The sequence below is a fragment of the Aspergillus niger genome, assembly GCF_000002855.4.
Source record: "Aspergillus niger supercontig An08".
NCBI classification, from domain to species: Eukaryota; Fungi; Ascomycota; class Eurotiomycetes; order Eurotiales; family Aspergillaceae; genus Aspergillus; species Aspergillus niger.
Genome location: NT_166524.1, coordinates 2,692,633 through 2,705,859, shown reverse-complemented (window position 1 = coordinate 2,705,859; position 13,227 = coordinate 2,692,633). Strand labels below are relative to the sequence as shown.

The window sequence follows — 13,227 nt, the reverse complement described above, 5'->3', positions numbered from 1 at the left end:
ATTGGTGGTTTGTTGGAGGATTGGTTTGAATTGGACAGAAGATACAATTTGAGAAAAGCTTGAGAGTAAAGAATTGGAGACCAACCAAACACACGGAGAAGCCAGGTTTTTGTAATCTCAGAGCTTTAGGAGGATGAGGGTTCTGAAGGTCTAATCTATTCAATCCAGTGCTAAGACCTCTTTCCGAACATTGCAGTGGAATTGGGATGACACGGGGCGAAGAATGCGATGGGGTGTCTTGTAATAGGCTGCCTTGATGTAGACATGCCATCCGAACAATAGGCACCCCTTGCATGCCAGCCTTGCTAACGTCCTAGCGTTCCTCGCAGAAGAGGTCTCTGGCTCGAAAGAGAATGTATGTGATTACATTTCTGGTATAATGAGTTCAAGCAAAAGAAGGCTGAAGGATGTGTATTGTAAGAACTACTCAATTGGTGTATGAAAGAGCAATCTCTATTCAGTGATCAAAAAGCTTCACCAGAAACTTGCTGAGCTGGCGGTCATACTTATATATCTCAATCTTCTACTAGTCTGAAACAGAGGGAATGCTAACATAAACTCCTTGCAGGTGAATTCTTGGCCTGGAAAGGAAGTCACAAGGGTATGCGAAAAATTTACCTTCCATGTAATGTAATTGTTGCTTAGCATGTTATTGCTGTCGAGGCAATATACGTGCTTCATAGGTCATTATTTATGTGGATGCCACTCTCGCATGATATGTACGTAGATCACGATGAGTAAGCTATTGCGTGCGGTGCGTAAGCAGATAATGTATGTAAATCATGGTTGCTGTTCATTACAGTGAAATATTTCAGCCACAGTACATACAAATAAAAAATACCTTTGATATTCCAGACTTTATATTGGGGTTAAACTGTTCTGGAAGATAAATAGAGTAGCTACTGATCCTGGCCAATCAGAACGAAGCAAAACAAGATGTCACCGCAAAAGGTCATGATCTATCTAGAGAACGACAGAAAGATCCATAATCCAGCAGGGCTGTTGTGCTTACGCTAGATAATATATTTGTCTTCCGACCATTAAGCAGAGTATTGGACAAATGGGTATTTTGGTTGTGTAGTCCGCCATGGTGGAGACGATGCTGGTCCCAGAGACAGTATCATGCGGGAGCTCAAGGTCGGGAACTCTTTAAGGAGATTATGAAACGGGCCCTGTACCCGGAGCTTGTCTAAGCAATATGCAGCGTACTGAGCCAACCAGTCTAACAATTTATCATGTTGCGGGAGCCTGGGAAAGGAGAGCCGTAAAGCATCAATTACTGCGAGTTGAGTGTCGAGACTGTTCGGTTTGTCCAAGTCCGTTAAGCAAGCAGTCAACTTTTCATAAGCCAGCTGTTGAAGATCGGGAACAAGGTAAGTCTCAGAGAATATGTATAGACGGATATGGACAAGAAGGGGGTGGTTCTCTGACGTGAAGTTGGTTTCGGGAGTTGTGTTTTCAGGCTTCTCGTCAATATCCGTCTCCGTGCCTTCCAGCAAAATTGGAGTCTGTCCAATGTTCGTTCCGCTGACTGTGGCAGGATAATCGCCTCGGTATGCCCATTCAATAAATCGCGCAATTGTACCCTCTGCCACGTCTTCAAATACATACACGCCGCTCTGGCCTTCCTTGAGATTACTGTCCAAGGCTGCAAACAATGGTAGGGACTTTGCGTGGAGCAGCGTTCGATGGATCCTAAACGAACGTCCCGTTTGAGCAACTCGAAGGGAAACAGGATCAGAATCTAGAAATCTGACTCAGGTCAACGTTTACTACATATGCGCTTTCTAGGAAGGAGTAGCTCACTCAAAATACGGTAATTCCCGTGCTTCTTTCATTATACTCATTGTTTCTTGAAGGGGTGAGGTTTGACGAGGAGTGAGTGGCAGATCTTCATTCAAGGTTGAAGACTCCGAAGGGACGATCGGACTGAGCAGTTATGGTAGTCTTTGTTTCCTTTACTTTTTGCCTGCCATTTCTTTCCTAATCGAAAGGGAGGATAGAGGATCTCAGGACCTGTCTCATCTTGGGTGCGAATGGTCGACATGTGTCCTATCACGATGGGTGGAGAAACATGACTAATGAGTTGGATGTACTGCCTGTAAGGGGCCACGCAGGAAGTACGTACATGTTGCAGTAGGCGTTCTGAAGAGAATCTCAACAATCATTTTCCCTTTCGCGACGTCAGGCTTGTCATGTCGCTTTTTGATAACTTGGAAAAGAACGTCTGAAACTGCGCGGCACCTAGCTACTGAAGCAACCCACGCTTCGCGGAATCCCCACCATGGTTCCTCCTCTCTGTGATTGTGCATAATCATCCTCGATATTTCAGCGATAGAGATCGAGTGGCTTTACTCGTTTGTGTCGAACGGTCGAATGGGCCTTAGGGCTACTTCATTTCTCATCATCGTCATTCAGGTTGGATATACTGTAACCGCTGGCAACATTCTGTCGAGAGTTCCTTGATGGGCTAAACATGTCTCCTCCAAACTTTCTGGAGGTACCCATCCGTCTGACGCAGACGGTTGCGTCCTTGATAGCTCTCGCCTTCTGGAGAGGCGAGCTCAAGACATTCGACATTATCAAGTGTTCTAGACTATAACTCAAAAACTACGTTGAAAAAAGCAGAGTAGATAAAGCTAAGTATTGTCCGAAGAGAGCATAAAGTTTAGAAGTGCTCATTTAGTTGAATCGCGAAGTACCAGAAACGGGAAATGTATGGTCCTATCACTGAGACCTACTAATGCACATGATAGTGCAAGTTGCGCATCTTCCCGTCATATTGGATATCCAAATGAGCAATATGCAGCGATAGTCAATGAAGTAAATATCATTCAAGCACATATAGGGGCATCTGTCATGATGTTGAGGAGAGCCAAGACATGCTATTTCGGTTCAAAGCCAGACGGCTTGACCCTCATTAAGGGGGGCCAACCAGAACCGATCATCGAACAACGTCGCCAATACCAAAATTGCTGCAGAGCGAAGCTTACGATTGCTGAAGCTGTTGCCTACAGTCTTTTCTATAACTTTTGGTGCAGCCTTACCTTATCTCCCGGTTTACGCAAGGAAGTGGATTTCCATATGAAGATATATTACTGGTAAGATTGACAGTTATATGGTTTACCGGACGAGCAAGCTAGTCTTATATAGATTCTCAGAACACTTTGGCAACGACAAGGTATATGGCTTCATATAGATAGGACATTGCAAAAACCACATCGATTAAGGCTATGTTCCTAGCGATATATAGTGCAATGAGAAAAGGATAGCGTGATACCTCTATCTGTAGTCTGCACGTACATGCCCCTTAAATGATAAATACAAAGACATGGACTTCGGCCTGTGTTATCACCACAGGCTAGATAAAGGAAGCGGCAGGGAGAAGACTCAGGAAACGCGCAACGTGGTTATCGGGCTGTACAGTATAAACTGCGCTTGCAAGGTTCACGTGTCGGTTGCGGAAGGGGCAAGGAATATATGTAAGTATCGTGACGCTATACGCTCCCAATAGTCCCGATGGGTTTGCCTGTAAAGTCGTCACAACCTCGCTGTGATATCCAGCTCGAAATGCCAAATTAGAATTGGGCTGCAGTTAGTGGCATTGCTTCCACGATTGTGCCAGCATGCGTTTGTAAGTACCCGTGACTCTTACAACGTATGTCAAGGATAGCCCCCAGGAACTGCAGGGGACACGACTGGAAGGGGGAGTCTACCGGCCAATTATGGGCCTGTCGCGTAGCCGAGTTAACAAAACCTCCACTGGTCACTTGATCTTCAGGAATGTTACGGTATTTTTCTGTCACTAGTCCGAGGAACTGGCGAAGGCTCTCGTAGATCGAGAACGTTTCATAGTAAAGTGTTCCGGCGAAAAGACCCAAATCTCGAGCGGTCGTTTGAGGCTGACGGGGGATCGTGTGACCGAGACCCACGTTCAGAAAGTCCAGAGGCTCAAAAGATCGCATGGTCCTGGTTGTCTTCGGGGTGTAAATGAGTAGCTTGGCTTTTTGCGAAGACCGAATATCTGGTAAAAGTTCGTTGACTTCGTACTGACTAAGGAGAAGCAGTCTCGGGTCGTGCGTATTTGCGAGAACCCAGTGAACAGGCTTGAGAAATTCATCACTGCAGTCCTCGTCTCTCAGTTGGACAGTGCGACTGTAGTCCTGTGTCACGCAAAGATGTGGCGCTAGCGAAGTCGGAAACCCGTATTGGCCCGCAGAAGTATGCCGAAAAATCTCAAATGCGGACTGCACCGCAGTATAACCGCTATCAGGCAATTTTCCATTGGTTACAAAGTAACGAACATCATCATGGATGTGATGAGGGACGGCAGGGAGCTGGAGAGGGCGGCAAATTTGATGCTCCCTCTGCACTTCGTGGCTGATTTGTCGCTCTTGTTCCTCGTGCAACGGAGCGAGTTGTTGCATGCCCTGACCTGAGCCTCGCCAGACTTCCAGGAGCCCTTGGGCCATAGGGTTGTCCTGCACCATTGCTTCATCGATAGACCAACTTCCTAGCTTGTCCCACGGCGCGTATAGCTGGGACAAAGTCCGAGCCTCCCGCTCCTGTATATGTTGAACAGCCTCCCCTGGGGGGCTTTCCCCTCGCAGCAGCTTGTCCCATACTTTCTGGCGTCTGTGATACTGCAGACCTTGAAGTGCCCAGAGCGGACGCAAGCTCTGGAAGATATTGCATGTCTGGGTAAGGGCCCACCGAATCACATCGAGTGACGTCGTGGATGTGCCGCGTGGAGGCATACTGTGACTCACTTCGGGCGGGATTACGAACGTCACAGATTGTCCCTGACCCAGCCCACGCATCCTGTTGCATGCTGAGCGATACATTGTCAGTGATAGTACAAATGAACCTAGCAGAGTTTGACCCTTCCAAGTTACACTTACCTTGCACCACTTTATCTTTAGGCAAACGAGGACCTAGAATGACTGCGGCCCGGTAATCTGCAGGAAGCTTGAGATCCACACCGCGCGAATGCTGCTGATCGAGAAAAATTAAACAGCTTCCCATTCGTTGCTTAAAGGCGGACGACACCAGTCTCTCGCAGTGACCCTCGCGATCGATGACAGTGACCTCATCGCGCTCATCGAAGAAGATGGCAGCTTCCACATCAGACGATGCAGTCGTGGAAAGCCATCGATGTGCGACGCTTTGATTGCTTAGTTCGAGGATCTGCGCACCCACATCTATGATGACCCTGATCGGGGGATGTTGCTGGCTGATGAGATCGAGTAGCTGTTCCGCCTGAAGTTGAAGGCCCATCGTATCCTCTGCCACAATGCAGCGCCTGTTTTCCTCTCGGAGCAAAAGGCTCAGGACCAATGCATTGGTGTGGAGGAGCTGCGGTAGGTCCCGCTGCGGCGCAGACCGTGGGAGGAGGAATCGGTTATCATTCGTCCCGCTAAAACCCGTAGTAAGTGGCTGATTGGGCGTTGATGGCAGATCCCATGCCGAGGTACATAATTTATGAGGAAATTCTTTGGCCTCCTTGGGAAACACAACTCTGGAGAGGTAAAAGTCGACGAGACCCTTTTGGTAATGCAGATGGGGATACAGAACCTCCATGAAAGTCGAGGTATCTTCCAGGTTAACACCGGTGAGCACTTGGAGTTGCGGGGTCAGAGTGGATCTAGCTCTACAGATCCAGCCCTGGTACTCAGCTTCGGGGTCATTCTCCTTACCCAGCAGAGTAAAGCAGTGCCGAACTTGCTCAGAACTGAGGCCATGGTAGTAGTAACTCAGGCATGTCAGAATGATTGCGACGTCCGGGTGACCAAACTCAGCGTGCTCGGACGGAATCCCCTTCGCGCGGAACGGGACCGCCATCATGCATCGGCTCGGATGAAGACCGTAATCCACGAGCCACCTCTTTCCAGTCAGGGCGAACATGAGAATACCATGAGCCAGGAGGCCTCGCAGAACCAGTAGCTTCCGCAGAGTAGTCCCCTGTCCGAAGGCGTCTCGGAGAAATTGAGGCTCCTGCGGCATCAGATGAGCAAAACGAATAAAGTTCAGCGCCCGTTGACGGATCCGTCGGCTCCAAAGGTGCAGTGGTAGTCCCGTTAGCCCATGCTTATCAATAGCTGAAAGAACCATGCTCATCAAAGTGTCTGCTCTGTCTGTCCTCAGAAAATGGATGATTGGATACCGGGCACCACGGTATTCGACGCTCAGGCTGGATGGATCCTGGTTATGGAGTTCGGTCGCCTGCTGCTCCACCAATGACAGCAAGCTCTGTACGATTCGCCATCGATCACTGTGCCCATCCAGGGACTGCTGGCTCCCAATGGCATACACTAATTGGAACTTCGGGTCGAGGACCTCATCGCTCTCGTCGATAAGATTGCGGCAATTATCTTGCAGCCATGTTTCCAAGTTGATCACCTTCTGAGCCAGTTTTGGTGTCCGTTCAATCAGGTCTAGTCCGACCAAGCGAAAAGACAATATATGTTCTGGCAGCGCGATCAAGACTCCCCGATATTTCTGACACTGCTCGTACATCTTTCGCAGACTCTTTAGCATCTTCTTGTCCAGAGGCGTATCCCTGGAGAAAGGGACGTGATAGATCGGACGGTTTAGGATGCGACCCAGTACTTGCGTGAGTAGAGTCAGACTCTGTCGAAGAAGGGGCTTCAAGACAATGATTCGCGGCACTGTAGAGCCATTTGCCAGATTCAGCGCAACCATCGGGGTGATCACGGTAGTCTTCCCCTCACCCATATTCAACTGCGAGACGGCATTGCCAGGCTGGTCGGGGCAAATCATGCGCTGCGCGACTTCGGCTTGTTGGATGCGGATAGTGATATTGTTTTCAATTTCGAGTAGAAGCCATTCTGGGCTCCTCGCGGTATCCCAGCCCTCACTCCCCGCTGTCTCGGCTTCCTTGTAGAAGCCATCGGTGTCAGACCGGTCATAACAAGCTAGCAGACGCTTGGATCGGCGTAGAGACGTCACGCTCTGGGCAAACGCTAGCAACGTAGATTTCCACGAATCTGGAACGTGCCGCCATTGGTCAGCAACGAGGAGCGATAAAATTGAGAGCACGCTGATGTGTGGCCAGAGCAGGGCACTAGAAATGCGTTCTGCGGATCCACTGGCGACGGTTAACGTTTCATGGAGACGGTCCCAGAGATCGTCTCGCTGTCGCGTGTGAACACGGCAGTGCCGTTCAAGAACGTCCCGCCGCACAGACAGCGAGGTGGGCGAACATGGCCACTCACGCGCTTCCAGAGCCTCGAGGCTGTCTCGCAGGCCTTCCCCTAATTCGCGATGGTACGGATCAGGGTTGCCGCAAAACTCAGAAATGAGAGAATCAAGCTCCGGAGTAGTATCATTATCATAGCACCGTGGAACGCGCAGTCTGTTGGATGTGAGGGGCACCGGTAAAGGTGGGACTTCTGTCGGAATATCACGTGTCCGTAACAGGTCTAGAAGTGAAGGGGGGAAGAAAGATCTCTTTGCGGGACGGGCCTGTGGAGAGGGGGCGGGCGGAACGCTCCGGTTCTGCTCGTCGGGTTCAGTACCTAGCGCCTCCAAGCGGGCCTGGACTTCTCGCAAGAACCGGAGGAACGTGCGGTTTTGGTACCACTGGGTACACAGCAGGGCACAGGCCTCTGAGGCGTTCTGGCGGTCTAGGCGAGGAATGTCCGGTAGCTGGGGTCTTTCACACGGCCATTGGTCGGTGACGACATCCCGACATTGACGGACATGATTCTCCTTTTCGCCCAGATACCTTTCTCGCTCCTCTCGGATTTCCCTTTTGCGTGCGCCTGACAGACCTGACAGATGCGGTGGGTCTCGGAATGGCGTGTAATGGAGGCTAACCTGATCTGCTATTTCAGATGGGATGAGCTCTTCCCCCCGCTGCAAGTAAAGCACAGATTGCCCTCCGAAGCCAGGTACCGCGAGATCAGCAAATTGACCAGAAAATGCGACCGCAAGCAATGGACGCAAGCTGAACAATTGCTCATCTCCCCGGAATGCAATGGTGCAGAAAAGAGACATGAGGTTGTATGAGTCCTGTCGCCGGTTTAGCGACCGGCACAGCTCGTACAGAGCACCCCATGCGTCTCTGAATGACAATTGCAGCAGTTCATTGCAGGTAAGGCTGTCAACACGCAGGTTAGCCAGCCGTATGCACTCCCAATTGCTAATAGTCGCATAGAAATCTGAACAATGAGGCACGCCCGTTGGCCAGTCGCGAACTAGACTGGCGACCTCATAAACGCGGTTGCTTCGTTCACTCCCGCTGCCACGGTCGCGTGCCGAGTACGGAGACGGCTTTGGTGCGCGGCGTACCGTGCTACCTCCGAACTCAGCAGGGTAGAACTGTGCATGGCGCAGACGAGCCCTTGCAATTAGATGTGGCTCTCCCCGGTTCTGGTAACATCGCACATACGCTTCGAGGTCTTCGGTGCTGACATCGTGCAACATGGAGAACAATTGCGCGTGGTCGACGATCTCCTGAACAAGGAACTGAAAGTCGTCGTGCTGTGCCAATTCTCCAAGGTCACTGTTCCACTCAATCGTCTGCATGCACCGTAGATGAGATGGATAATACTTCCGACGGGGCGTCATTGCTGCAAGGCGTCCCAACAGTTCAATACAGTCCCTCTCAAGGGGTAAAGAAGAACGCAGTCTCGCCTGCCGCAAGATCCGAAGGGCCTCTGCGGTTCCCGATCGGTGGGTGGCGGGGTCTTCAAGAACAAAGCCGGTGAGTGCATGCATATAAGCTTGATATAGTGTTCCCAACATATCAGAAGATCCTCGAAGCTCCTGCAACTCGCCATCGAGGAAATACTGGAAATAGCGATTGCGAGAGTCCTCCGGTGGTTCAATGCGAATGACCGTATGATGTTTTTTCTTCGACAGTTGAGCATCACCGTACGGTATCAACACTGATCGCCGATCTTTTTCATTGACGTCTCGCAAGATGAGTTTGTTCTTTAGACCATAAAAGCATCCGACATCCTGGCTACGATCCACAGTGGCTTGAAGCTCCGGAGCTTCCAACAATCCTTCTCTGTTAACGAAAAACCGCAAGCGTACCCTGGCCAACTCTACCACGACCATGTTTTCGGGTGTCTGATACGCGATCATATAATCCGGCTTGTCCAATGCCACCAGGACCTTGGACAGTTGTGCGAAAAGCTGACTGTGTATGTCAACCATGATGCAACGGGATCGCATCATAACCGCCGGTCCTGCACCTGTAAGGCTCATCGACAGACGCCAGTTACCGGAATCAGATTGCCACGCCTGTGCCACCGGACGAAATTCTAGCGTTTTGTCTTCTAGGTTGAGCCAGTGCGCATAATCGAGAAGTAGACACTTGGAAAAGTCGCCAATGAGCTGGTCGTATGGAATAAATCGGAGCACTTGGCTGCCTTGCTGAGCCGTGATAACCAGACGATCTTCTTCTGTTCCGAAATGAACCTGGAAAATACAATGAGATTTCTAGATCCACCGGTGCTCGCTTAGAGAAGAGAAATTACCTGGTAGCCCTCGAATGGCCGCGCAGACATGAATCTGGATCCGGGCAGATTTGATGGGAGTACGGTGAGCGTTCGCTGGGGCAGTCAGCGCGAATGTGCTAGAGGAAGAGGTTCATAATTTCGCGCTTACCAAACCAAAAAGACGTCGAAAGGTCGGATGTTGCGTATAGCTCTCCGGAAGACGGCCAGGGGGGGAATTATCGACAAGGAGCTCGCCGCTGAGCAAATCATACCGCACCTGCTGCTTCTGTCGCACTCCATCGGGCGCTAACTGATTTATCGCCCATCGGGTCAAGCTACCGTGACCGAAGCTCCACGGGGTAGTAATGGCCGTGTTCGGCACACTTTCTTGAATTGCATAGTTGAGGCCCGATGCATCTTGCTGGATCAGCTGACGCGTATGTGCTTCGACACGGTGCAGAATTCTGGAGGTCTGCACCCACGCAACAGTCGCTGTCGGATTATTCCCCCTCATCTCCGGTGGCATACTCTCAAAGACAATAACGGAGGCGCGGATGAGATGGGAGAGATCCTCCGCGCTGCGTAAGAGTATCGGGACAAGGTGCGACTCGACGGCATACGTGAGCTGGCAGATTCCTCCGACCCGAACGAGTAATTGCTGCTGCGCATGACCCCGTACGCCTGTCTGTGAATCTAGAGTAGTGATGAGGCTCCCTATCCACTGCATTGTGACCTGCCGGCTGCGACATAAAAACGCAGCCGCCCGCTCGACTACAACACCTACTTCAGACAGGCTGAGGGTGCGGAGTGCAAGGACGATCAGCGTTTCCAGAGTATGATGCTCATTCCAATTTGCTTCAATAGAGTCGAGCCGGCGTTCCAGAGTCTCCAGTAGACACTCGCTGAAAGACTCGTCCTCGAAGACGCGGTGGGCCTCTCTCAACTCCGTGCTCTTGCTAGGTGTGCCTAGCTCCCATGCCGCCTGGCGGATGAGAATGCCAACGGACTCTTCGTTCAACGAGAGAGTGGGGGATGCGAGCTCACGCACGATGTTGAGCCATTGTACACGTTCACCCGCGCGCAAGCAGCCAAAAGCAACGAATTCGTGCAAACTCAGTGACTGGTGGCAGTGCGCTTGGTCCGCGAGGACCTGGTTCTGGGTGTGTCGGAAAGAGTCCACTGCATATTGAAGATTGGAATAGCGCCCTTGTGGGAGACGAAGCGTGCACGATGGTTTGACAGTTGAAGACTCTGTCTGGTCAGTAACCCAGCCATTCCCGCTGCTGTCGCTGTCAAGAAGCCGGAGTTGAAAGGGATACGGTCGATTAATTTCCTGAAAGTCCACCGGAAATGTTCGACAATTGTAATGGGTCCGTCGCCATGACTTTGTCTTCGAACCTAGAGTGAGGCGCTGGCCCCACTTGACGGCAAACCTGTGGGTCCCACTATAATTCAGCAGATTCTGCTCCATATCCTGCGCTTTCTTCAGTTCACGTCGACCAAAGTCCTGGACGATTTTCCAGGTCAAATCGCGCCATGCCGCAAACCAATGGGGACAGACTAGCTCAAACAGCACAGACCTCAAACTGCTTTCATCATTCGGAAGAGGCCATTCATAGCTCTCAATAGTGATGTCCTCGGCCTGTTCCACATATGAGCACTTTCTACATGACCGCACGCAGCTATAGCGTCCTCGCGAGTTCAGCTCCATATCGTGTTCGAGCTGTGCAGCTTGAGCGTACAGCTCGCGGTATTTACTTGATTTTAGGTTCCACTCCATTTCTTTTTCCCTCAGTTGGCCCTGGGCATACTGCTCCATCTCTTGCCGCAGTGGCGGGAGTTTAACAGACAATTCGTAATATGAGACCGCAAAGCTTTCGCTCCCAGGATCGCGATATATTGAACCACATCTTTGGTCCCGATGCCGGACGCGAATATAATTCTCGATCTCTTTTGCTCTGCGCATCTGGCAACGGTGTGGTAAGAGCAGTGGCTCGAGAAAATTGACCGGGATCTCGGGAGAATACTTTTTTAGAAGCGGACACACTGCGGTACACATGCGATCAAAGGTAACCCATAACTCTAACTGGGTTAGTCGCATGACTGACATTGCCTCAGGGTTACCCGCGAAGAGTTCAGTCGCGCATTTGTCATACTGGCCAAATCGATCCGCTATCGCACAAATGGAGTCCCCTGATGGAATCACTGTTTCAGCCCAGGCACCCATATCGTATTCGACCCAACGCTCAAAGTCCAAAACGGAGATGAGGTCACGTTCCTTTGGTATGGGAAGGCCGTGATGATCACGTTGGTCGCGAGTCTGGCCATGAGGATCAAACTCCGGGATTCTCACAACTGTAGGACCTGGCGACATTGCTGCCGCAAGAACGGTAGTCGATTGAGAAAGTGTCAAGTGGAAATCTTGCGGAGTGCACACAAATCTTTCTGGAATGATAATCGAGTCACTTTCCCTGAATCTCATCTGAATGTCTGCCAATCTGGTCTTAAGTGCTCTTTCTGCCGAGAGTGCACGTTGCGCCACAAAATTGTCGACCTTATCATCGAGTTTGCTGATACGACGAGCGATCTTGAACCGGATCACCTGTAGCTGATCAGCGCAGAGGGCGCTTGGCATGACGTTGGTATTCAGGGCGATTTGGGCAACGAGGTAGAGCATGAAATTCTTATATTGGCGATGCCCCTCGATATCGCCGAAAGCGCGTTGAAGAACAGTCTGTAGTGTGACTCGTATCACGAACCAAAGGGGAGATCGTCTCCAGGGAAGTCTACTATTTCTCCAGTTGACCTCATCGCGCATGTGCTTGTCAAAGGACGGCCAATTGTTGTAGATCCCTCGTGCTAGAAGCTGGATCATGAGGTTTTCAGTGACCATTCCAGGATGGATGGTGTCGCGCTCCTCAAGAGCCTGTGCTCCTGCTTTCCTAGTAGTGGGGACCATCTTGTCCACCGTCTCGCTAGAGAGGCGACCAATCTCTCCTGCTAACCAGGAGCAGAACTTCGGCTCGTCAACTACACAGGCTGGGACAGCCACGCTCAACCCAGGGAATTGCCGAAGAAGACTCCCCTCCGCAGATAAAACATCTGCTGCACGGGGGGATGCTTCAAATGCATCGAAAATCAACTTGTCGCCAGTCTGGTCATAGTAGGCCAGCCAGCCGCAGTTCTGAGCCCGGATGTGAAGCGCCACAGCCCCTGTTCACTAATATCAGTCAAATCCTGGAAAAAAGGAAGGATAACTATACCGTGAACTCGTATATTAGAGAGGGCATCTCTCAAAGTATCTTCGCATAGAGTGCCTCCTTTTACAGTCGACATCCAAAGGTTTAGCATATTGATCGTGATGTTCCAGGGTCCCGTTGACTCTGGTGGACAATTACTAGCAAAATCTTCCAGGGTGCTTGAGACCAGCCGATATAACTCCCGCTCCAATGGCTCCTCCTGGTCGGAAGCTTCTGTCTCATTGTGCTGAGGCAGCATTGGAGGGTGAACAATATGGTAATAGATGTATTTGATTGCGCGTGTGGACATTTTGAATGATTAATCGTAATCGATGTACTAAAATCGAACGGTTATTTTTCTTGTTTTCCTCTTTCTGTATCTGGATTGTCGGCTTTCTTCTCTGTTGCGTCTTTGGGCAAATAATTCAATATTCTCGGTCCTCTTCCTTGGATTTATATTTGCGCTTTCCACAGCTTAATCCCATCGTGCAGCATTGTTGGTTCTCTGTCAATGCATA

General features: G+C 50.5%; 4 protein-coding genes across 4 annotated transcripts; 1 reads left to right on the top strand and 3 right to left on the bottom strand.

Annotated features, from left to right (window-relative positions):
- Nucleotides 1-223: 223 nt before the first annotated feature.
- Nucleotides 224-716, top strand: An08g11420 (uncharacterized protein; the record flags this gene model as incomplete). The annotated part of the gene is made up of 4 exons (XM_059749438.1): nt 224-235; nt 263-355; nt 569-601; nt 684-716. The coding sequence occupies 4 exons, from the start codon at nt 224-226 to the stop codon at nt 714-716; spliced, it is 171 nt and encodes a 56-aa protein (XP_059604220.1).
- A 324-nt stretch (nt 717-1,040) lies between these two features.
- Nucleotides 1,041-1,838, bottom strand: An08g11410 (uncharacterized protein; the record flags this gene model as incomplete). Its single annotated transcript, XM_001393205.3, has 2 exons — nt 1,041-1,752; nt 1,807-1,838. 2 exons carry the CDS (start codon nt 1,836-1,838, stop codon nt 1,041-1,043), a joined length of 744 nt encoding a protein of 247 aa, XP_001393242.3.
- A 240-nt stretch (nt 1,839-2,078) lies between these two features.
- An08g11400 (uncharacterized protein) lies at nt 2,079-2,580 on the bottom strand (the record flags this gene model as incomplete). The annotated part of the gene is made up of 2 exons (XM_059749436.1): nt 2,079-2,227; nt 2,436-2,580. The coding sequence occupies 2 exons, from the start codon at nt 2,578-2,580 to the stop codon at nt 2,079-2,081; spliced, it is 294 nt and encodes a 97-aa protein (XP_059604219.1).
- A 998-nt stretch (nt 2,581-3,578) lies between these two features.
- An08g11390 (uncharacterized protein) lies at nt 3,579-13,019 on the bottom strand (the record flags this gene model as incomplete). The annotated part of the gene is made up of 4 exons (XM_059749435.1): nt 3,579-4,831; nt 4,902-9,450; nt 9,640-12,683; nt 12,734-13,019. The coding sequence occupies 4 exons, from the start codon at nt 13,017-13,019 to the stop codon at nt 3,579-3,581; spliced, it is 9,132 nt and encodes a 3,043-aa protein (XP_059604218.1).
- Nucleotides 13,020-13,227: the final 208 nt, after the last annotated feature.